The following is a 25,373-nucleotide window of genomic DNA, read 5'->3' on the forward strand; positions in this document are numbered from 1 at the left end:
CCCCGCGCGACCCTCGGGGACAGCCTCTCGTCACCCGCCGCCGCCACAGCCCAACGGACCTGCAGCGGCCCCGCCCGGCCCCACCGCCCGCTCTGCCGGAAGCAGCTGCCCGCGGGCCGCCCCGCCTCCTGCCGGAAGCTGGTCCCGCCCGCGCGCACCGACAGACTGGCCCGTGCCCCGCCGCGCGCGCCTGCCCCGCCCCGCTCCGCCCGCCCCCGCCGCGCGCGGCCGCGCAAGCACTGCGCCTGCGCGCCAGGCGCCGGGCTCGTCTCGCGCGGCGTAAGGGGCGGGGCTGCGCGCGGTGACGCTCCTGCCTCTGCGGCGGACTCCGGCGCGACGCAGCCCCCCCCACCCCCTCCCTCCAGGCCCCGCCCTCCGCCGCGGGCCGCGCGCGCCGCCGGCTCTGCGAGCGGGGGCGGCGCCAGGCGGCACCAGGGTCCCCCCGCCCGCCCCGCCCTCCGCACTCGCTCGTCCAGCGGGCAGCGGAGCTCGCCCCGCCGCCGCAGGTGAGCCGGGGGCAGCGCGGGGAGGGCGGGCCGCGCCGCGGGTCAGGGGCAGCCGCCTGGCGACTCGCCACGGGGGCTGCGGAGTGGGAGAGCATAGGGACCCCTCCCCGCCCTCCCTCCCCAGGGGAGGGGGAGCGAGCGGGCGGGCGGGTGGGTGGGGGCTCCCGGCGGCTCAGTGCCCGCCACTGTCCCCCACGCCCGGGGGTCGGTATTGGGGCGCGGCTGCTGCCCTGCCGGCCGGCCGCACCTTGAGGTGTGGGGAGAGGCGGGCGCGGACGCGGGCGTGGCCCAGAGCCTCCCGTGGGGGCCCGGTGACCGGCACCCGGTTGCTCCCTGAAGGTTACGGGCGTCCACCTTGGGGGCCTCCCGCCCCAGGCCTGCCGCTGCCCGCCCGGGCGGTGAGGGGAGCCGGGAGGGAGTGTCGGGGCGACGGAGCCCCCGGGGTGTGGGTGCGGCTGGGTCTGGCCGCCTCCTGTTGCCACGGGAGCGGCGGCGGCGTGAGGCAGGTGCGGCGTCCCCGCCGCGGCCGCGTCCTGAGGGCGCGGGGTGACCGCGGCCAACGCCCGCACCTGCGGAGGGCGGAGCGCGGCAGCGCCTTCGCCCCGAACAAAGGGGCCGCGCCTCGGGCCGGCGGGGGAAGGAGCCGGAGCTCTCGTCCCCGGGCCGGGATGGACGGAGCGGCAGCTGCGGCGACGGCTCCTGCCGTGGCGGCGTGTCAGCGTGTCAGCGGCGGGTGCTTGTGTGTGCGTGTGCTGCAGTTCGAGGACGAGTAGAGAGCGGCGTTTCTGCAACGTTTAATTGCAGCTCGCTTTCGTGTACAGTTCTTTTCTTGTAGTAGTACGCGTTAAAAGGCGTTGCTGCTAACTGTAGCTTGTGTTTGCCTGCAACAAAAGGAAAAGAAGTGCAAAGTGTGGCTATTAAGTAAAAGAGCCTTTGAGCGCTCGTATATTTGATTAGGTAAATAATTTGGTATTTACTTTTGGTTTTCTTTTAAATGGAAGCTAATAGCTTCAGCTCCTTCCCCTTACTTGAGTCTCTTTCAAAATGAAGATGTTAAGTGGGTCGTATGTATCCCAAGAGTCACCTGGAGGGACAATTTTATGTATGATGCATGTGTCTGCTTTTTGACATCACTGGACCATCCTGGCAGAAAGAATGCCAAATGTTTTTTTTCAGACTCAAAGTGATGCTAGTGTTTTGTTTCAAGCTTGCATTTCCAGTTCTCATTGGAAAGAGACTTTGCATTCTGCAGTGCAAACCAATACACTTCCACAAGTGGAAGCAAGATGTGCCACTGCTGGCATTTTAGTATCTGGTGACAGGTTATGGAGCAGTCTGCACAAAAAAGCTGCCAGTTGTTCTTTGTCTTTTCCAGTGAAAGCTAAACTGAAAAGTGAGGAGCTCCTTGGAGAAGAGCTGCATGGGCTAGGAGAAGATATTGACATTCTATTAGCTATCAGTACAACTAAGAGAGATTGTACCTGGATCCTTAATTAAAAGTCCTTTTATTTTCAGCCAGTTTATTCATCTAACAGCATGTGCCTAAACATTTAAATCTCAGGAAACTATGACCGTTCTTAATAGAATGAAGAACAACTATGTGATGTGTAGATCTCTGACATAATTTCAAACCCTTTAGTCTGTGCTTGTGAGACAGCTTGTCAAACATTTTTTGTGGAAGCCTCCAAATGGTAGGAGTTATAGATATTGCCAGTGCTAGTGATGTTTACCCTTTTTTACTTTTCTGTAAAAATGGGAGAATGTGACATACTGTTGCACTAAAAGATTTTAAAAAAGCATTCAGTCCACTGCATGAGAGGTCAACTGAGGGGTTAAAGAAGCTGTGATACTAAATAGTTAATATACTCCTTTACTACTGGAAATTCCTTGATCTCAGTCTTCACTTTGTCATGTTCTTCTGAATTTGAAGAAGGGAAAAAAATATAGCCATTTTAAGGTGGAGTCAGTATTTTGAGTTGCATGCACTTTGACAATGTTGAAATAATGTGATTTTTTTTTTTTTTTTAGGACCTTGAAGAGAGGATCTTTAGCCATGAAAGAGAAAGCTAGAATGTCCACCAGCTGTGCATTTATTATTATCTGTGTCACCTGTGGGCATGTACTCTACATAAATAACCCACAGAAATACTAGGCTATTCGGGAGAAAAAGGAGTTAGGGAGGGAGACAGGGAGAGATGTGGCTGTGAGGATAAGGCAATGCTGTCTGAAAGCAATCAAGGAAGAACATAAGACTGTTAAATGAGTGTGTTGGAGACCCTGAAGTGGTCCATGTGTCTTCTGTATTCAGACTGACTTCCGTAAAAACAGTTGTGTTCTTATCCTCAGTCAAGTCATGCACTGATGTCCTTTCATTTACTTTTTCTAAGGGATTACCATGAAACAGGGATGTTGCATCCGAGATGAGCTTTTACTCTTGTTAAATATTAAGTACATCTGACTTGGAAGAAGATAATTGCTGAGGCAAAGGGTGTTGCTGTCTTGGAAACTGATGTATGGCAGTCTCTGGTATTGAAAAATAGTGAGATACAGTGTCTTGTTACGTAAAAAGTTGTTTAGGCAACTGCTTTTGGGCTAATTGCCAATTACGCTATTTTCCCTGCAGTTTCACAAATGAAGAAGAAATAATTGTATGAGAAAAATCTTGGAACTTTGTGATTAGATTTGTTTGTTTTGCCAACTCAGAAAGTGCTATAGGATATGGTAGTCCTGAAAATGAGTTGCTCATCACATCCCTGGTATGTTTTGTACAGGGAACTCCCACCCTCTTGAGAGTGCTTACAGCCAGCTTTTAGTAAACTTCTAATGACTCCAAGCTATTGAAATTATTTTGCATCTCAATTAAAATCTATTTTAAATGAACCAGGTAGTTTGGTAGGCTAGTGACAGCATTCTTGTGAACATATCATTGACTTTTATGAGAACATCACAAGATGGATGGATGATGGCAGAGTGATGGACGTGGTCTACCTTGACTTCAGTAAGGCATTTGCCAGAGTCCAGCACAGGGCAACTAAGATGATGGAGTGGAGCGTCTCCCTTATGAAGAAAGGCTGAGGGAGCTGGGTCTCTTTAGTTTGGAGAAGAGGAGGCTGAGGGGTGACCTCATTAATGTTTACAAGTATGCGAACGGTGAGTGTCATGACGATGGAGCCAGACTCTTCTCAGTGACAACCAATGATAGGACAAGGGGTAGTGGGTACAAACTGGAACACAGGAGGTTCCACTTAAATTTGAGAAGAAACTTCTTCTCAGTAAGGGTAGCAGAACACTGGAACAGACTGCCCAGGGAGGTTGTGGAGTCTCCTCTGGAGGCATTCAAAACCTGCCTGGACACGTTCCTGTGTAACCTCATCTAGGTGTTCCTGCTCCGGCAGGGGGATTGGACTAGATGATCTTTTGGGGTCCTTCCAATCCCTAACATTCTGTGATTCTGTGTGATTCTGCCCACATCATATATGCAATTATGGGACAACTGTTTTAAGTCTCCTTCCTACCTTATGAAGAATTGATGTGAGGAACTAAGGAAATGGAAGAGTTGGTATAATTACTCTGCCTCCACTGAATGTTCTACAAAATGTTTTACATTTTATAAATTACTAAGTAGGGAAGAAATGGTTTTATGTTATTAGTCTGTTGTCGTACTTAAAATTGGCTATTGGGGTGGTTGTAAAATGTTATTGGTAAGTCTTACTGTCTGCAGAGTCTGAAATTATTTCTAGTCTTTGTGTGTGTAAAAAACTTAGAGTCACTTTAACTATAGCAATTGTGCCTTACAGACAGACCAGGGAGTTATTAAATCCTGTTTTGCTTCTCATTGTGTTTTCTTAACTACTGTGAGTCAGAGCAAGCACCTACCAACCAAGGATTTGTCAGTGGGCACAGCTGCTTGTCAAATCTCTTTCGCAGATGTGTAACCCACAGCCAGCAGGTTAGGCTTATATTGCTGAGTCTTAGAAGCTCTACACAGCAGCAGAAAAATCTGAAATTCCTACAGAAAAAGCAGTGCTGTATTTAAGAGTGAGAGCAAGCTGGAAAGAAAAGTAGTATGAGCTAAGTAGCACTGCCTTAGAATGACCCAATGTGAGAATTTATTGCCTTTGTCTAGAGACTGGCTTAGTCTTTACTACTAATGTTTTGTTTAGGATTAGTTTTGACTGTCAAAATTTCCAGCACCCTTGGGGCAACACTGAAGTGTCCAAGCTGTGTGTCAAGGGGAAAAATGGAGAAAGAGGTGTGTTGTGGAGGTTAGACAACATAAAGGGAGGAGATGTAATGAAAAAGACAGTTACTATAGAGAATTCAAAATAAGCTATGCTGTAATCAGTTTATAATGCTAATATGGAGAAGAGCCAAGAATGCAAAGAAGGTAGCACAAACAAGAGATATAAAGAGAGTTGGTTGCATAGTAACTCTGCAATTGTTACTTTAGTGGAATTGCTGATGCTTACTTTCGTGATATAGGCTCCTTAGTTCAGGCAATTACAATATACTTTGTATTCCTACCAGTACAATTAATTAATGTATTTTTCTCTGTAACAGTAAGTTTACTACATCATTTGATGCAAGTGTTTGGGAATGCTTGGTGCAGTGGCCCACAAGGTTTCATTTTAAACGTGGCATGTAAATACATTGTATGACCAAACAAGTGTTTCTGTAAATTATGGAAAATGTGATTTTGCACAGGAGCTTGGCACCTGTGCGTAGTAGGTGAGTAGCAGGGATCAGCCATGCAGTCACACCTTGGTACCTGTTTCATTTTACTCCCTAAAATGCCAACTTAATACTCCGCTGTGCTACTGTTAGGCTTGATCTTTAACTCCAGTCCTTGTCTCCAGCAGGCTGAGAATGCTTATGTGTAACACCCGCATATAGGCAGGCAGAAGTGTTTCTATCAACATTAAACAGGGTGCTGTAATCATGGACATCTTCCAGACATCAAACTTCTGTGAGGAATGTTAAAGGCCAGCTGTGTGTGGTGTAGTCCTTCTCTTTGCCAGTACTCCCATTGAAGCCCATTAGACAGTGCAGAGTTAAGGTCATCTGTCATTTCAGGGCTGTCCCAGTGTTGTCCTGTTGATATAGCTGTGCAGTTTCCTGAAAAGGCTTTTAATATGGAAGTAGTTAGTTCCAGCAGCACTTTGCCCAGTGGGATTTATTTCAGACCTCGAACTAAAAGAAATCATACAGACAGAAGAACTATGTTATTGTGACAGACTTCTGCAGAATTGCTGTGTCAGTCCCAAAATCCACCCTTGACTGGTGAGGTCAAGCCGTGGAAGATGTTTGAGTAGATGAATGTAAAGACTCTACTCAAAGCAAGGCTGGTAGAAGCTCATTCTTAAAGTAAGCACAAACAGTGAATTAAAGTGGTGATTGTGTGGAAGAGCTATTTTGGAATAACACCACAACATTATAAAGTTTTTACACACTTAACCACCTTAATTAATTCCACATTCTGGTGTAACATGCAAATAAAGCTTCATTCCAGCCCTCAGAACTCTTATATTTTAAGAAATAACACTTTAAATCACATACTCTTAACAACTAATTTCTGTAAGGTCAAAATTTTGTTCAACAGCATCCAAATTAAGAGTTCATTGCAATGCTTCAGTGACTGGTAGAGTATGGCTGTGACTGATAGCTTAGTACACCTTATTGCAACTTGAATTCTCTGACTTCTTACACACTTATGTTTTTGAAGTTGTCGTTGATTTGAAAACAAATATGGAATTTGTTTTACATTGATATAGGTCACATTGCAAAGTCAATGATGCAGCAATATCTTGTATGACTGTGATTTTTTGAAAGCATCATTTTGCTTCATACTCCAGGTTGTGTATTTTTGTCTGCTGCTGATTTGCCATGATGGCTTTGAGATTCCAGCTCATTCATATGCATGGGAAGTAATAAAACGGGAAAACTTAACATAGACAGAAAACACTGCCTTCTGGACTCCTCTATACAGTCCAGTATTGTCATTCAGAATTTAAAGATCAGATGCATTAGGCTAAATATCAAAGTGCTTTCTGTTAAGCAAGTTCACCTACAATGTTATTAAATGGTTAGTGTTGCAAGGAACAAAAGATGGCTACATGTAACTTTCATAATGAAATTCAATGTGGTCTGCAAATTTGTGGCATACCCTAGTGGGAAGATAACCACTGTAACTTGAGATGCATAAAATGCTAGTACTTGTTTGTTTTTCCCTGTTTAATGAAGACTTAAGAACAATAATGAAAAATTAAAAGACTGATGAAGAACAATAAGGAGGCTGCTAGTCTGAATTATTAATTTGGTTTGCATCAGTACTTACTGTAGTGTATAGTGTAACATAAAGGACTGGTTTTAAAGCAATTAATTAAAAAATACAGGTGCATTTGTTTAAGAAATATTAAAAAGGCTGAAGTTAACCAAGTGGTTTTTCCAGGTGCAGTGTTCTCTCTGGGAAGAATTCATTTATCAGGTGTGGTTGTGTAATGCCAGTTCAGCAGGAGCTGTTGCTGCCTTTTAGACTTAGAGGAGTTAAATTCTAAATCGTAATCCAAGCTGTGTCCAAGTTCTCTTTCTTAGATCTTGTTTTGATAATACTTGGATCTTAAGTCATGATCTCAGCTCTTTACCCTTCTGCTGCAAGGGGAAAATACTTTGAACCAATATATATGGCTCATTGTTAATGTCTGTGTTCTTTGTTAAGGAATCCCATTGCAGGCATTGCCAACTGGGGTTTCCTGTGTTCAGAGCTAGGCAGGTTATAATCTGTAGATTGATGGTGTTCTTCCAGAGGCCAGCAGCTGGTCCACAAAATATTTTAGGAAAGCCTGTATGCATACTCCCATGCAATTGGTTCCCTGTCAACCATTAACTTTAGGCATGTGGTTATAGTTTTACTGACAGGCTTGCAATTACAATGGCACTTAAAAGAAACATTTTATAGGGCAGCTTCTCACCAAAATGCCAGAATTTCTCAGCTCCTCTTTGCCCAAGGACCAAAGAGTAAGATATGAAATGTTTGAGTTTAGAATAATTAAAAGACATTAGAAGGTCCTGGTTTTTATTTTGAGAACCTTCATTACTGTCCTGTCTCTTTTAACATTTTTCATTGGATCTTATTGCGAAATTCAGTATTTTTAGGTAACTTGGTTTGGCACGTGTTGAATGTTTCTAGTAGAAGAGTGTATGTTTTTAATAAAATTAAATGAAGGTTAACCTATATGTGTTAAATTTTCTTTCTTGCAAAGGTTGAGCTTTGTAGCTCTTGCAGTCAAAACAGACAGAGGAATGAAGTAATCTAACAAAAGCATTCTTCTCTGCCAGACATGTGAGTTAGAAATGGGACCATGTGTATAACATGCATAGTTTTAGTTTCTTCAGGCTGGATTATTTTGAAGAGCGCTGCAAAAGCAAATTAGTTCTAGTGGTCTTAAGTAGTGAAGAAAACCATCTATTGCTTGAGAAGCAAAATTTTATATTGTAATCTTTCTAATAGGTGTTACTACAGTTTTAGAAGTTAAGACCTTTTTACAGATATGGGTAAAAAAAAAAAATCTGGGAGGAGAAACTGAAACAGAAAGATCTTATAGCCAAATAGTAGGTGATGGGTTTGTGTGTTGTTGATTTTTGTTTTATTTGTTTTTTTTTTAAAATATGAACCATGAAATATAATATGCTAAAATACTGAAATGGTCATAACTAAGCCAGTCAGAATGGCAAAGTTATTCTTGGATTTCCAGTAGTTTGAAGGAGTGATTTTTCTGATTCTGTGATTATCTGTGAACAATTTGAATGGGTTTTAACAAAACCAAGTTTTCCAGACTTATGCAAGACTCAGACTGTGTGTGTATTAAGGAAAAAAGAAAAAAGCCCTCAAGGAAAAAAAAAAAAGATGTAAAATAAGCTTCTGACTCTGTGGAGAACTGAAGCTATTAGAAGTACTGCAGCTGAATTGAAAGCATGCAAGTGATCAGCTGGAAATAAAATTTTTCTTAAGTCACTAGTACTGAAGGTTTTGTAGGCCAGAGGAAATCCTATATTACACCATGCAACATTGAAAAGTTATTAGGTCACTTCTCTCTGGAATTTAAAAGTTTGTGTGTACAGAAAGCAATACAGCTTATACTGGTAGTGTTTAGCATTGCACCATGTGTAGAACTAAATCAGTTAAGTGTTGATAAAAATATCAGGTTTCACTGTAGACAGACTTATATAGTAGTTCTTTGCAGTGGGGGACTGACCTTTAAAATAAACTGGATTTGGTCTGTGACCACCACTGGAATGCCTTTGGCTTTTGCATTGTGTCTGGCCATAGGAAAGGAGATGCATGAGACTCATCTAGTGATGTGCAATAGTATACAGTCCTCAAAGGGTCCCTTTTGCAAGACTCATTGCCTTTGGAATGTGATTACAAAACTATTTTTAGGTTGTTTATCAGAAGTTTTTGATAGCTGCTTTGTGTGGTTACACATATAGTCTAAAATGAACATACTTGTTTCTGTTTTCAGAAATTGATCCATGGTTTTCACATTTATTGCTGTACAAAGAACTTTTTTAGATAGCTTGTTCTGTTAAAACTACAGACTTACAAGTAATTTAACAGTTCTGCAGTGTTCTGAATTACCATGTGAACAATAAGAGCTATAAGAATTCAAATAGGAATTAAAACCAGTTTTTAAAAGTTACTGCTTTACAATTTGAGAAAATTTAAGTCAGAAATGTCTTCTGTGGTACTGCAAGAGAAGTCTGATCAGTATTTTAAACAGGGCAAGATTAAAACCACCTTGCACTGGAACTTAATGTGGAAATTAATAAATTGACCTGAATATTAATAACTTCATACTAAGTTCATGAACTGAATGCCATCTCTTTTTTGCCACTACATGTTTTATGACCATAATGTGTGAAATAGCCATGAAACACTACCATGTGTCATATGATTGGCAAGCATATATTGAACTAAAAGACAATTAATTGCCTGGTTGGGTTTTTTAGATCTACTGAATTGACTCTACCAATATTTCAAGTCATAAATCTAATAGTTTTAGAATAAACAACATCTAAAAATGGGGAGGGATCAGAGTAAACACTGTTTCAACGTCATGAATGCTGTATTACCATGCACCATCAGGTCTGTAACCACTTGTGTCCTTGAGTCACCTACTCAAAAGGTTAATGACTAGTCTTTGTGTATTTGCAAACCAGTCTCATTCAGTGAGTCATGCATATGAAATCATCTTCCCCTGAATTAAAAAAAAAAAAATAAAATAAAATAGTAATTTAGGAGGAACAATTTGCACTGCATAAAATGTAAACAGGAGGAGAAGTTACCAGAACAAAATACGGCTACAAAAGTAATGCTCTTACAATAATACTACAAAAGAGTGCTTACACAATTGTAATTGGGTGGTAAAACAGATGGCAGAGTCATAAAACAAATGAAGTAACTTACTTTGCCAAGTCAGATTTCACTAATGAAATTTATTTGCTACAGCTGGGTGATTCCTTAGAGAAATAAAAGGAATTTTTTGAAATGTAAAATCCAACATGCTCCTATTTTATTAGGTTCCATTTGGCTGGTGTATTGATGCCGTCTGCCTGTGGGGAGAGAGAATGCCTGCCTGTATTTGTGAAGAGGAGGCGGAGAATTTGGTGGTACCTGCTGCTTGATGTTTAGTACTGTGTGTTATACCGTTTGTGCTGCGACCTTTGAAATAAATGTGCTTGCACCTGCTGAAGCACTTGTTCCCTGCATCCTTTGTGACAAGAGGCCTATTAATAAAATGTGCAGGATAGTGTATTTTGGTGTTCCTATTTTACTTTTGTTGAAACTTCATCCAGCTGGGCAGTGACCACGCGGAAGAAGGCAGTGCCTGCCTCCAAAAGGCTTTATTTGAAAGCTTAAAACTTTCCCTATGTCAAGAATTCCATAGAAATGCTATTCAAACAAGGCTTCTGTGTTCATTCTGTTGTTACTAATACCTTGAAAGAATTTAAGGGTGTTCATGTGAGTTTTCGCCATAATACTATATGACTGGCTGATGAGGCAAAGTAAGTTGTTTTGAGCAGAATAAACTCCCTGAGCTATATCAGCATCAGAACTTGTCTCACTGTGAAGTGAGACGCCTCCAACACAAGAAGGCTGCTTCTACCAGCCAGAACCCTGACCTATAGAAAGGGTGTGGATAGCATCCCTTCTCTAGATTCCCTAAGAGTGTTGAGTGCAGCCTGCCATGAGCATAGTGGAAGCTTGTTCTTGCTTTGCAGATGCTGTTTTTTTCTAGATTTCTCTGTCACGGGTCAACTTTATTGCCTATGGAGCAGTGAAACTATTTGGGTGGAGTTTTGATGTGTGGATCTTAAGTCATCCTTTCTGGCTGTAAAAATGACCATATGGATATTTGCTTTTTGTAGAAAATACACATCTGACATTCTGAACTTCAAAGTAAAGGAAGAGTATCAAGTTGTTAACAATTAAGGACATACTCTGCTAGAGGAAAACCTGATTTATGGACTTGGTCTGACAAACCCAATTTTTTCAAATATGTCTTTTGGAAGCCTTCTTCAGACTTTGTTTAAAGAATTTACATTGTCAAGTCAAAATGCTTACATTTAAATCTTCCTTAGATTTCTTTAGTGAATGTTGAAGTGTAAGTGTACAGGGCAAAAAGGACACAGTGACGTTGTTGAGATTTCTTTTGAACTATTGTTGAAAAAAGCAAGCTGGGCTTATGACACCGAATATGCTGTAAGCAACTTTTTGCAGGCAGAGCTCTTGAACTGCTTTTGGAAGTGAACTGCTGAGGCCCATGCTGCAAGCTCTGGCATAGTGCCTTCAAGGGAACTCCATTTTCGTTGCTTTCCAGAATAGCTGGAAGTAGCAGCTCTGTGCAAGTGTGAATGTTACCTGACTCAACAGTCAAAAGTTAGCTTCCGAATGTGCTTTCTTGTAGTTCAAACACAGAGTGAAAATGTCTGTAGCTAGTGTGTCTTGGGTGATGCTACCTTAAACATGCCTGAAGTTCCTCCCTCAGTCCTTAGTTGAATAGCACTAAGTTAAGACCCCGAGTTGTTGATCCTGTATTACTAAAATTCATTCTTGTAGGCTATGTCTTGCCCCTTACCTTTTATGGAAGAGGGGGGGAAAAAGTATCAAATCAAATGCTGAATAAAATTCAATAGTAGCAGCTGCTTTACATAGCATCTCCCATGAACGTGACCTGACTTTTCCCAGGAGACTTATAATAGGTATTTGGTATTGCAACCTCACTGCTGATGTCCCCCTCTTCTGTTCCAGCCTTTCATTCATCCTTAGTTTTGCTTATGCTAGAAAATTGACTGTAGTACCGGTTTGTCTGTCTTGCCTCTGAATCCATGCAAGTCTCTAGCATAGATAGCTTTTACAGGCTAGTGACATGTAAGTGTTCATTCTTCTACCATGACTGCTGTTACTGTTAGATCTCTCCTCGTGGTATATAATTTTAAATCAATACAAAATGAATGTTACTATTCTGTTACTATTCTAGACCTTCATGTTTAGAAATGTAATCTAAGAGAAGATATGACTCTTACACTTAGTGTTGAAGTGTTGCTTCAACAGTGTCACCCTCAGGAAGCTAAGTTCTCTCAGTGATTAGAATAGAGATAGGGTGCCAGCCATGTAGTGGACTTGAGGAAACAAAGAGTATTCTAGGCTCTGATGTAAATGTGTATATTACCAAAATTACTTCCCAGTGTAACTTCGGCCAATTGAACTATAAAAACAAGCTTGCTGCTTGTGTTAATATAGGTGTTGTGCTTGAGTTTGTTTCTTTTCCCACTAATCCTCTGGATCTGTCCAGGTAAACCATTGCAAGTACCTAGAATTCCTCCAGATGTTCCATAATAGCCATCACATAACTTATAAAAAGTGAGGAATCTTCAACAGGTGCTAAATTGCAATCCAACACTTGGATTGTTTTTTCACAGTGTTTACAGGCTGGAGGTGCTGCAGTTCAGCTTTCCCCATGCTCAGCTACGTGTTTTTCTGATGTCTTTTGTGCCAGCAAGCTTGTTTAGGTAGCTAATCTGTCTGAAAACCAGTATAGCTTAGTTTTTTTCTAGAGCAGCTTCTGAACTGCTTTGCTGCCTAGTTGTTGCAAACAAGTGCTATCAGAAGGAAGGTGTGGGAATATCAGTCAGCCTGTGAGAGGTTCAGTTTTTATCAGCATTGCAGAAACACATGGTTGGGCTTGAGTGTTGTGTGTCAGCTCTTTACATGGGCAATAATATACACGCTTCATTTTCTTTTCAGTACACTGCAAGATTTAAAATCTGAAGACCTTGTTTTTATTCTAGACTATTTCTGCTGCTAAGTTTGCCAGAGTTTTCTTGTGCTGTGCCATATGGATTTCAATAAATTTCTTTATGGCAGTGCCTCCTCAGAAGTCTTCTTACAGGATGCCAAAAAGGCTTTTTGCTTACAAAATGCTGAAATGATGACTTAAAACATGTGGAATACACATATGGAGTCTCAGTTCAGAGGCTGCCACATTGTTCATTACTATGCCCAGAAGCTGGCACTAAGGCCCTGTGGAGCTTTGGGGAGACTGCTGAAAGGCTGTAAACTTGTTCAGTGTTTCCTAGTGGTTAGTGACCTCTTGTTGGAGGAATCTCAGTGCTTGCAATGTCTTAAGAGCACAGAGCTGTGGGCCTGTGGGGGCCACTATTCTTTATAGCAACATGACGTAATTTATAGGATGATGGGGCCTCAGTTACTTGGTGAAGAGTTCACTAGTTGACTCTTCCAGGTTCAATGCCTGAATATTGTAACAGCTTGATGTACTGGTCCCGAGAGGCTGGGAAAATGTAGGTCTTTTGCCTGAGGAGGTTTGCTGCTGCTGAGAGATAAAAAGTAAGACATTTTTCTACCCTTTGTCTTTTTTTTTTTTTTTTTTTTTTTTTTTTTTTTTTAGTAGATGCGTAGTCATCTTTAGTAAATTTGTTTTGTGGGTGTGAGAGAGACAAGCACGTTTTATGGTGTGCACTAGAAAGCTTTGGAACTAAGGGTTCTTACCAAACCTTGAATGTGGTTTAACTTGGTAAAGTCATGGGAAGCTATGAGTCCAAATTCCCAGTTAAACAGGTTTAGGTCAAAGGATTATTCTCAGGAGGAAGGAAAGGACTTATTGTGAAAGCGTTTCTGACTTGTTCTGAGGTTGAGCTTCAGATGACCTGTTTCATTGTCTGATGAGACTAGTCATTTCTAAGATAGGTTTGAATATTTGAGTTCAGTTTCCTCTTTCTTTAGGCAACTACTTAGAATTTATAGTTACTATTTAATATTCAAAATATTCTACCTTAATAAAATACTGGTGTTACTTTGTGCAGAACTTGACAGATGTTTTATGTTTAAACTATAATAAAAACACTGAAGTCAAGATGTGGAATGACACTTATTACAGTAATGCTGATCTAACCTAAAAAGCTTCCTTACTCTCCAGCTCTTAAAACAGCTGGCATCATGTATCCCATCCACGGTCCCCATGTATCTCATCTATTTCTGGGCCATAGGGTGTTTCTGCTGATCTAGTTTGGATGTTGTAATTGGAAGCAGCTGTTGGGAGGGTTTGGTTCTGCTTGCCCGGAGTTGCCTGCCTCCATTTCCAGGAACATATTCATTGCAGGAATATTTGAGTCATTCCTGAGGTGTCTTCCAGATATTTTGCATCTAGTATGCTGGTCTGTGCTGATCATTTTCAAACAGTACATTCTCAAAGCATAATATTGCTGTTGTTAACCAATCTGAAACTACTGGCCTCCATAAGCAATAAAGTAACTGAACAAAATCATAGTATTTTAGTTACAGATAAGATTATATGGTTCCTGTGGACATGAAAATGTTGACACTTCAAAAATTCTTGATCTTGTGCTTTTTTCAGAAAGGTCATGCAAGGCAACAGAGTTGGGAATCGCTTTGTGGGAATTAAAAACTTTGGCGAATATTCAATCTTACTTTACAAGACAGGGTTACTGACATAATTACTATAAATTTTCACTTCAGAATAAGATAAAAAGTTGTAGCTAATGTTTCTGGAGCTGATTGTACTAAGTGTAAAATACACAGTAGTGCAAGTATTAGTTTCTCTAATTAAAAAAAGAAGAATTAATAATTAAAAATAAAATAAAAAATAATTAATAATAAAATAAAAATAAGAATTGAGAATTAAAAAATTTTTAAAAGATTGAGTTATTTGTTTAAACAAACATGAGTCTCCATTACTAAATTTTCTTTAGTTGTTCAGTAAGTGACTGATACAATATTTTGCCTTTTTGCAAGTATTCTGGTCAAAGCATGCTAACTGTACTTCTTAATATTGTGCAAATAGCTCACATATTTCAGTTAAGTTATTCCTGTTTTTTCAAATGTGTCAAATTCTAACTCAGTTTAAAAAAAAAGAGTAAAAGCAGGTGCTGTGATGTATGAGTTAGCAGTTGTAATTGATGCTTATTATATAAAATAGTCTTCAGGGAGGAAAGTTACTCATCATAAAAGTGAGTGGGTAATGAGGTTAATATGACTGTCTTGCAAATCTTTATGTAATCTTCTCTTAAAGGAAAGGAAACAAAGAACTGGAATTCAGTTTTGATGTCATAGTTTTATGAATGCTATAAAAAACAATATGAGAAATTGTTTTGTAATTGAAGAAAGGCAGCACTATCTCTGCTTATTAACTAGAATCTGTTATACTAACTGTACCAACTATCTTTAAACACAAAGCTATGTTTAACTAGTCCCCTTCAAACAAATGCCTGCAGCAAATCAAAGTCCTCCTGTTAAGGACAACTGCATTTTCACAAAGCCTGCATTCAGCTTTGTGTATAGCACTGCAGAGGATGCCAGCTGAATTTGTGCCTGTAATGATGTGTCTTCAGTGTAATGCTTCTCCTTCCCTGGTCTGCTCGCGTTGACATTGCATTTACGAGACTCCAGGGAATCAAAATGGACAGGGTAGCATCTTGACCTCATTTTAGTCACATTCTCTAAGAAAATGAGTCTGATCACGTGTTTTGCTCTTCCTTAATTTTTGGCCTGTTGGCCATTTTGGGGTATGTTTTGACAGAGATTTAGGTGTCTTGGATATTATTGTTCCCCTAAGTTTCTTGAATATGTGTTGCTGGCTAAAGAGGGAGAAATCTGTACCAGTGCTCCCTGTGAAGGAGAGGAAGCAATCTGAACTGGATGTCTGTTCTTACCCCTTTTTTGCTCCCTTTTAGTGTATTAATTTTTGAGGAGAGGGATGTAGAGGACAAATGGCACAGATAGGTAAGGACACATGCTTTGATTAACTGTTTTGGAGTAAGTTATTCTGGAAGAAAAAGCCATCTGAGAAGTAGGACAACTTAAGAGAAGTCTTCTGAATTTGAGCAAGATGAGTGAGGGGATAAAAACCATACAGTGGTTTTCACCCATGAACAAATTTTTAGGTCTCAGTTTATTGAGCTGAAGAAGGAGATGGCAAGAGAAAATAAAGACTAATGTAGAGAGATCAAGGATTCCTGGTTCATTATTTTTTTTCTTCCTCCCTGCTGTGTATTTGCAAAGATATCTTTCCTGAAAACATTGTCCATGGAGATAAAAACCCTTTTTTGTGCTGGCACCTGAATATCTTTCTTACTCTTGCAGATCTGGATAACCACTCTGTGCTTCACAACTTTACAGAAAAGTTAACGTGATGCTTATTGTGTCGAAGTCCTGTTACAGGAACACTCTCCAGCTCACTCTTCTGCTGGGTGGAGCTGAATGTTGTGTTTAAATCCACTGGGGACTAGAGATAATGTTGTATTTCTTGCACAGTGGACCTGCTATGTAAGCTGTGAAACTCTGGAGAAGATAGTATTGGTACACGTAGAAGCCAGTCACTCACGCAACTGTTGTACAGCTCCAGGTACAAGTTCCTGTTGCTACATGATCCTAATCACCTAGGATCTTAAAAGTTATTTAACTGCCTACTCTTCTTTCCCTTGACCAGATATCTAGGCTGTTGGACAAGATACCATTGCTGATACTAACAAGAATTATGATTTATGCTCCTATAGTTCTTCTTACTTAATCTAATTGCTCCCTAACCTGGCTCTACAAAAATAATCCTGGCTCCAACTGGAAGCCTGCCATTAAATGGAGCACAGAATCGTGGGCGTCATTATCTGCAAGTGGCCAATGAGCAGCTATAGGAGCTTTGAGAACTGCTTACTTTGGTGGCGCAGCCACTGAGATTCATTTGTTTGTGCCCTTATCTGCTCAAGCATGTTGGAAAAGGGCAGTTTCCTAGGAGTTTATCTGCAGCAGAGGTGAGGAGTGATCCATAGCATGGTGGTTAGACAATACTGTCAGCCTTCTGAGTGAAGGTATGGCAGTATGTTGTTGAGCCAGTTAAGCTTTCACTTCTCTTCCAACCTGTTGGACTACAGGAAGAACTGATTAAAAATAAACTTTCATATATGTCATCGGCTGTATTGCTGCAATGGGGATTACCAGTGGGTGTGGTAAAAAGCCGACCTGTATAAATGGATAATACAGCTACTGACAACACCCTGCTTGGCTCTGTGTGAACCTATCTCTGCTGTAGGATGACGAAGGTTTCTACTGAAGGACAAGCCTGTATTTATCTTCTGACCCCAAAACAACTTTGCACTGTGAAGATTAAAAAGATAATAATAATCACAGTACATATATGAAAGTATGCTTTTTTTGAGCTTCATACAACAGGGTTCTTGCTGCAGTCTGTTATTTTTATCATAGTTATAAATGAGGACAATTTAGAAACTAGATATGACCCAGATTAATACTTCTTATGAAAATAAGTCAGGCTACATAAATTAAGGGTAGAAAAATTTATTCTGTATGAAACTTCATGTCAGGTGCTTTACTGGTAAAATTAGAATCTATGTTCCTCTGTTTTTGAAACCAGTCTGAAATAGGTGGAGTTAAATGGCAATAGCTTAAAACTTATCACTTTCAAGGTCTTTCTGGTCTCTGGCAGAATACTTGCTCTGAAGCAGCCTCTCTGAACTGAGTGTCATTTGCACAGTATCAGACTGTACTTGCTTTGTTTGTAACGTATTTCTTTTCACATTGTCTGCCTTTCAGCAGGCCTGAATTTTGCCAGAATTGTATCTTTATTGCATGGTGAAGAATTTGAGAGCAAACTGACCTCCCTGAGCTTCTTCCCGCTACAAAATGTGGCAGAGTACTTTTAATAAGTTTGTCTTTAAGATTTGAGGTCTGTGGTAGTGTGAAGTCTTATCTTCATGATCTTAATAGAAATGTTGTTCACTGACAGTTATTGATGACTCAGTATACTACTTTGACTGGTTGGGTCAGGTTTTTTTAATTCCAAGTTTCTTTCTTTGACTTAGTATCTTTGAAAAGATGTTATCAAGGCTCCTGAAAATGATTGGCCGCCCTAAAATCCTTCTGGTTAAAGAATTTTCAGTAAAAAGGAGTGTTGTCACTGACCTGATTATTTGTAAGGATCTTACAAGTTGGACATAGTTGTTTTGACTTTTCAAGTATGTGTCAGCTGTTGCACAAAGTACAGAAAGTGGCAGCTTCTCTTTGTCACAGTGAGACACTACTTGTTAAATTGCAACTTCTAGTAAAATATAATTGTCACATTTCTCAATCCACTTAAAGAGTGTAGGTTAATTTATAACTCATATTGCAGTGAAACATTACTATTGTGTATTTGAAATTTTTCACAGATTGTAGTATTGATTTTGCACAAACTTACCTATCAGCAGTCCTGAATTAATTTGGACTTCTTCCAGTATTTAACTGCATGTAGAAGAATAGTCTATTTTATTGCTTCGTAAGGTTTAGTATAGGCTATAATCAGGTATACTAGCACTTCAGTTTATGTGCTCCTGAAAACATGTATTGTAATCTGAACTCGGCAAACTGAGCTGCTCTCAGTTGATGGAATTCAGAGGAATTTTATTTATATTACTTGTCTGAAATACATAATAGAACAAGTAAGCACAACTTTTGGTATATGTGTTTCCTTTTAAGGGAAAAGTGCAAAGGCAAACCAATGTGGAGTAGTTCAAAATGCAGTAACGTAGGTTGAAAATGTACACATGGCTTGGAGCTGTTTTCATGTTCTTGTACTCCCTCTTGAGTAAAGAGAAAGCAATGGTTCTTTTTAAGCAATGATGGCCAAAACTGAAATGGTTTGTGGTTTTTTTTTTTGTTGTTGTTATTCTCATCCATCTCTGTTTTAAAAGAACTTGTAACATAATGTTAGTTGTATTTCTTTGCTACATCTCTATAGTTACTCGTGCTCGTTTCACGTAGATAACCTTTCTGGGAAAAACAGCTGAAGTGACTTACTTTTCAGTTGCATGTTCAGAATTCTTTGACAACAGAATGGGTGCTGTTACTGACATGATCTGGAGAGTTTTTCATATAGGTTGTGGGCTAAACTTGGTAGGCAGCTAAGCACCACAGAGCTGCTTGCTTGCTTCCCCCTTGCCAGCAGGATGGGCGAGATATTTGGAAAGGAAAAAGTCCCCGGCCAGTCCCCCGAGCAAGGACAGCCCCAGCAAATCTCCCTGTGGGCTGTTAATGCTGAGCTTGTGGGATGGGGTATCCCGCTGGTCAGCTGTCCCCACTGCTGGCCCACCCCCAGTGTACTCGCTGGCAGGGCAGCGTGAGACCCAGAAGCAGCCTTGATACTATGTTAGCACTGTTCAGTAAAACATCTAAAACATCTGTCATCATCACTGTTTTCATCGTAAATCCAAAACATGGCACTACGCAAGCTACTCCGAAGAAATTAACTCTGTCCCAGCCAAAACCAGTATGCTTTTTTACTGATAGAAGTTTTCAGAAAATAGTTATGCTTCATATTCTGATTAAGCTGTACACAAGGTTGATTCATTATGCAGGAGGATGTAATTTTACTATGAGTTTGTCAAATGATCATGGTGGGTGAAAGCAGTGATGTTATGATGTCTTTTTGCAGCACTGTGTTGTTATCTGATAGTTCTGTATATAAATTGTGCTGCCACATGAATGTGCTCTTTTTGAGTTTTCTAATTAACAAGATCTGCAATAGATGTCTCTTGTGTTTACATATCCTGTAATGCGTCGTTGTGTTTTTTGGACATCAGAGCTCGTTATGATCTTAAATCTCTGGAGGAGGGTACATTTTGTCACTGTGCAGGGACTTTTTCATGTCTTAAGAACTGTGCAAGCAGACAAAATCTTCTGTCTTCATATAACACAAATACCCTTATGTTGCTCTTGGGATAGTGGGGGGAATGAAATGAAGCTATGGGAAGATAGTAGTTGGAGATGTGCTAAAACTCTAATGTGGATTTTTAAAAAAAGCTTTGAAATTGTTGCTTTTCGTACGTGTGCACATACACATTATGCTGTATGTGAATTAAGTATCATAGAGCCCTCCTGGAATTAGTGAGGTCCAGAGATTTGTGTTTGAGGGACTGAGGCAACTTTTCCAAATATATGGAATAACTGCACTTGTAGCCTAGGAAGGCAGGTTGGATCTTTCTACTGTGCATAAACTAGATTATTCTTTTGACTCCTGATTGACTTACTGGCTATTTTTAGGTTTTAAGTGACATGCTCGCTTTTCTCTGAAAAAATATACTAGCTAATCCCTGCTTCTGTGTCTTGGTGCTTGCTATTTAAGCTGGAAATTCCCTCAAATGTCTGTTTAATTTCCTTGCAGCTGTTATATCTCGTGTTTTCCTGTATGATGTTGACTCACTGCAGCTTCCTTTTTTAGTTCTTACTTAATAAACTAACAAGAATTATTGACAAGTACTGTGTCTCTAAAAAAAAAACCACTACATGCCAAAGTGTAAATCCTTTCCCTTAATTGATCTTGTATGCTGTAAACCCACTTGTGCCCTTTGTAAGTGGTGAATGCTTTCTTTGCTCATGCTACAAAAAAAGATAAGTTCAGTACAATTGGTGGGATTGCCAGTGAAAAAGCAGGTAGAAGACAGCAGAACTGAAATTAAGTCCCAGACTTGTAGAGTTTTAAAACAAATTCAGTTTAAACAGTGCATGTGGGAGGAAGAAAACTAATGAACCAATATTTTTCTTCTAGATATTTTCATTTTATACCTGTGAATTTTCTACAATCCAAAGATGGCGGCAAATAAGCCTAAAGGACAGAATTCATTGGCTTTACACAAAGTCATCATGGTTGGGAGTGGTGGTGTAGGAAAATCTGCTTTAACACTACAGTTTATGTATGATGAGGTAAGAATCTGAACCAGAAATTGTTTCAGGAGATGTCTGCTACATAGTGTTATTAAACATTTGCTGATACAGTTATTCTCTGAAAGGGTCTAAATGTATATGATGTGGTATGAAAGTCAGCAATTAAATTGAACAGCATTACTTTTTGAGATTAGTGATTTGCCCTCTAGAGATACCTATGAAGGTATAATTCTGCATTTTTCAGACTTCAAAGCAATTAGATGCTCTGTCATGTTATCAGTACATTTGTCATTGTTCACTAGAACTTATTTAGGTTTATTAGCTCAAAGCTTCTTCACTTAGGTGAGCTGCATGATGCCTGAAATGATAACCAATTTTTTCCATATTTTGTTGGGGCTGCTGTTGAAGGAAGGAAAGAAAATCTGTTTCTTGTTTCCCAACTTTTTGCTAGTGAAAGTCATTCTTTTTTGATTAAAAGGCAGAAGTTGTGGCTTCAGTGGCCTTTAAAAATTGATACTAAACATATTCAAAGTCAGGACTGCCTGATAGCATAATGGAACCAAGCCAGATGTTGTGCTTGACCAGCAGCAGAGGCTTAGGGTAGTGCACAGATGTTGATATTTTGCATTACCTTCAACATTTCCTTGTAATGCCTCAAGAAAGCACAAACCTGTGAACTGTTTGATCCGATAGAGAGCCTGCTTTAACTATACTCATTTGGGTTTGTCACATAGCCTAAGTACATATGTTTACGTATTAGTTACTGTAACCGTATAAGGTGTTTGTTATATGCAAATGGAAGTGTTTACCTTGTACAGCCATGATTTTATACCATGAAGGTTTTTTGTTTTTTTTTTCCCTAGTTTGTTGAAGATTATGAGCCCACCAAAGCAGACAGCTACAGGAAAAAGGTGGTTCTGGATGGGGAAGAAGTCCAAATTGATATATTGGACACAGCAGGGCAGGAGGACTATGCTGCAATTAGAGACAACTACTTCCGAAGCGGAGAAGGCTTTCTTTGTGTCTTCTCTATTACAGAACTGGAATCCTTTGCAGCAACTGCGGACTTCAGGTAAATTATAAGGCAAGATAATTATTCTAATTACAGTGAGATAATGACAAGTGATTTGTTTTGTAATATCCTTACGATAGTCCAGGTTAGGTGACAGCTTTTACTGTAGCCAGATAATGTTTTGAACGTTTGCCTAGCCATGCCTTCGCTATCTCTACCACTTGAGATATCTTTGCTGCTGTGTTTCTGAATACCAAAAAGGCTGTTGCCACTGAGCAATATAGCAATGTTCAGAAGGCTTCTGCCTTTTGTAAATCAGTGTTGCCTGGCACTTGCACTAAGAAGCAGTATTTGTGAGAAGGCCTACTGCTATCCAAAGTAATGGATCTGAGAAAAATTGCTTATAGATTGTATGGTTGCTTGTACTGTATGTACAATACTGCATACTCTCCAGAGTTGTCTTTTTTAGCTCTTGCGTAATGTAGAGGATTATGTTGTGTTTTTCTTAACCTGTGAAGCACCACCTGGAGCAAAAGGGCAGCTGTAGCATGTAGAGCTGCTTCGTGCTGGAATACTTCATAGTTATAAAGATGATGTGACCAGATTAGAGTTGAAAACTGTGCAGAAGAACCATGTCTGGTGATGTCTGTCTGCAAAGTCTTAGATGATGTGAAGTATGTGCATTGTCTTCTGGACGAGTGAAATGCGTAGTAGCAACAACACAAATAATTTTACCTCTTAAAAATTATTTTCTGAGCAACAGAAATGAGAAATATCTTTGCGTATTCTGTAGTAGCTATGCATTTTGTGTGGAGGCCTGCTGTAAGTCTGTTGCTTCAGTTTTTCTTGGATGGATTTTTCTCTGCAAGATACTGATGTAAATTTTTGAATTTACAGGACAAAGATTTGGCATAGAGTTCTGCATATCATTCACCCTTCCCATCCAAGTCAGTATTTTACTTTTAATAGGGAGCACTGTGGTAAAAAGCTAGATTTCAGACTGGATCTTTCCAGTGTAATAAAGATTTAACAGGGTAGGGTTTTTTAAGATGCTTTTCAGGCATGCAGCATATTATAATCTGTATAATGGTAGGAAACTATTAAACAAGCAGCAGTATATTACAGGTGCTTGGTTTTGGTTGAGAGGTAAAGCCTATTTAAAGCACTCATCACCGTATTTAGAAAAAAATAAGGACGAAAGAGACCGGAATGGTGTTGTGTTGTGTTTTGTTTTATGAGTTCAAAGTGTAGCAAAATAGGAGAGGAAATAACCTTTGAGATAAAAGGTAACAAGTCTTAAAAGAAATTATCTGCATCCCACTGATATAAGGCTTCTCAGAGATGCTGTCGCATTTCTATTAGCACTAAGTATCAGAATACGTTTAATATCTCTGAGGGAGGAGGAAGAGGTATGGAGAGGGGAGAAAGTGAGCTTTTCCTCTTCTGGCGTCCTTTTCTATTTATTTCTGTCTCTGTATGTATATATTTTGAGAGGGAGGGAGGGGCAGGGGCAGGGGCAGGCCTTGGTTGGTTTGCAGGCTTATGCTACGTATTGTCAGTCCTGGAGAACTGTTTAGTATGGTTGGGTACCTCTAGAGTGCAAAATGACCTATTCAAATCTGTTTAAAATCCTGTTAATGCTTTAAAATACATTATATTCTATGGTTCTAGAGGAAGTCCTGATTTTCCAGCAAAGGTGAGTCTTGACAATACACATGCTGAAACAGCAAAATGGAAGGAAAGAATCTCTTCAGTGAAGATACTAAAACTCTCCTGAATCCTAATATGAAAGTGCCATCCAAATTGTCTTTGAAAATGTAGAAACCTAAATGCTAAAATGTAACTCAGAAAAATTACATTCTTCTCTCTGTACAAGTAACCTATATCTCTTGAAGGTACAGTTAAAATACCTTTGGCATTGTTGAGCAGCCTGAGGGAGTACTATTTCAGAGGCAGGTATGAAGGAAAGTGACAAGAAGAATTTGGATGGTTGATTGTTTCAATGGAATTTTGCTCTGCTGGAACTGCACAACTCCCAACAGGAGAGCTGTTTGCTGCTGTTCAGTGTTTTTGATGGGGTTCGCGGTGTGTTCTGAAATCCCATTGCTCCCTATATATATATATATGTATGTATATTCAATAGAAAGCAGACCTGCAGTGGCTAAACTTTTAAATATTTGAAAGGCAGCTTGATAAAGTGTGCTTTTGCTTTGAGTACAATTAGTCTGGCTCTAGTGATTTTTTTAAATTCTTAATTTCAAGATGGCTTATCGTTAATAAGGTATTTCTTGTTTAGGAGATATCAGTCTTCAGAGAGGGCTCAAAGGAGAACAGTCATCTGGATCACTGCTAGATTAACTCTTTACATGGTGAAATAGTTTGGCATTGCCTGAACAATTAGTGTTGAAAGCTCCTAGTTTATAGCAGAAGTCTTATTTGCACAGATAACTGTGGTGACACACTGAGTTACTTCTGGCCACCCTTCCTAATCCACTGACTATTTGAACTACTCTTGACCCTGGTAAAATATTTGAACTGATAGTGTGAGGCAGAGGAAGAATGTTGTTTGAATTACACCTCAGAGATGAATGTGGTCTTACAACCTGCCTGAAATACCTATTTGCTGTTTTTTAAAAAAAAAAAATTGGGGCTATCTGCAGTTTCTTATCCCTGTGAGTAGACTTCCTCCACAAGACTGCATGCTTTTCTGAGCTTGTTATAACACTGGACACCCAATCAAGGCTCTTTAGAATATCAGTTAAATTAACTCTTTTCAGCTTCTCTCCATTCAGCTTTAAATCTGGCAACAGGTTTCACCTCAGCCAGCAAAAGGAATTTATTTCTCTGTGCTTTTTTTCAGTCTTTCAGAAATTACTCCACTATAAAGGGCTACATTTCAGTACTGAATTTATACTGCTTTCTAAGACAAAACAGAGAATATCCCTCTTCCAGAAAACAAACAAACAAAAAAAACCCCAAACCCAACACATTCTTTTGAGTGCTTTTAATGCATTTTCAATTAGAAGAAAACTTTGATTATTTTTTTCAGTGTTGAAGATTTATGTACCAAACCATTTGCTGTGCTGAGTTTTATTTACAACTTTAAAACCTTCATCCTAGCAGTTCAAACAGCAGAAGGGTCCGCCATTAAAAATCTGATGCATGTACTATTTGTATCTCTACGCTGGCGCTTAACTGAATCTCTGCAGAGACTGAATATAATTGACTTGCAAAAGATTCCTGAACGGAAGAGATTTTCTCTTGCTATGCTGTAGACCATTTTATTAGCTTTAAAAATGTCACAGGCATTTTATCAGGAAAAAATCAAGAGCAAAACTGAAATTTGAACAGCTTAAAGATTGCAATCACAAACAGTGATATAAAAACAATGGTAAATGCTTTCATCAAGTAACACCTGTAGTAAAGGGAAGGACTTAATAATATAAATTCTCACCTAAAATAATCCTATTGTACTCTCTTAGTTTCCTAGTGGTGTACCTCTTCCTTTCCTGGAGGACTAGTTGTCTGTCTTTGCTTCATTCTGTATGGCATCATGATCAGGTTTAAGATTTTAATCTTATGTAAACTTCATAAAAGGAATAAGTGAGTT

The 25,373-nt window shown here is 39.9% G+C and overlaps 1 protein-coding gene across 4 annotated transcripts in view; it reads left to right on the forward strand.

Moving 5' to 3' along the window:
* Positions 1 to 370: 370 nt before the first annotated feature.
* The window catches only part of RALA (RAS like proto-oncogene A), a 29,750-nt gene continuing 4,747 nt past the window's right edge, over positions 371 to 25,373 (forward strand). The window contains exons 1-4 of one of the 4 annotated variants that reach the window (XM_080339722.1): positions 436 to 506; positions 10,083 to 10,169; positions 20,636 to 20,790; positions 21,615 to 21,823. In XM_080339722.1, coding sequence (XP_080195848.1) covers positions 20,677 to 20,790; positions 21,615 to 21,823 — 323 coding nt within the window. In that variant the 5' untranslated portion in view covers positions 436 to 506; positions 10,083 to 10,169; positions 20,636 to 20,676. Of the gene's footprint in view, positions 507 to 9,475; positions 10,173 to 20,635; positions 20,791 to 21,614; positions 21,824 to 25,373 lie in introns of those variants that run through there. The other 3 variants (XM_080339720.1, XM_080339723.1, XM_080339721.1) reach the window with 3 other exon arrangements.

This window comes from Nesoenas mayeri, assembly GCF_963082525.1.
Source record: "Nesoenas mayeri genome assembly, chromosome: 2".
Classification (NCBI taxonomy): Eukaryota; Metazoa; Chordata; class Aves; order Columbiformes; family Columbidae; genus Nesoenas; species Nesoenas mayeri.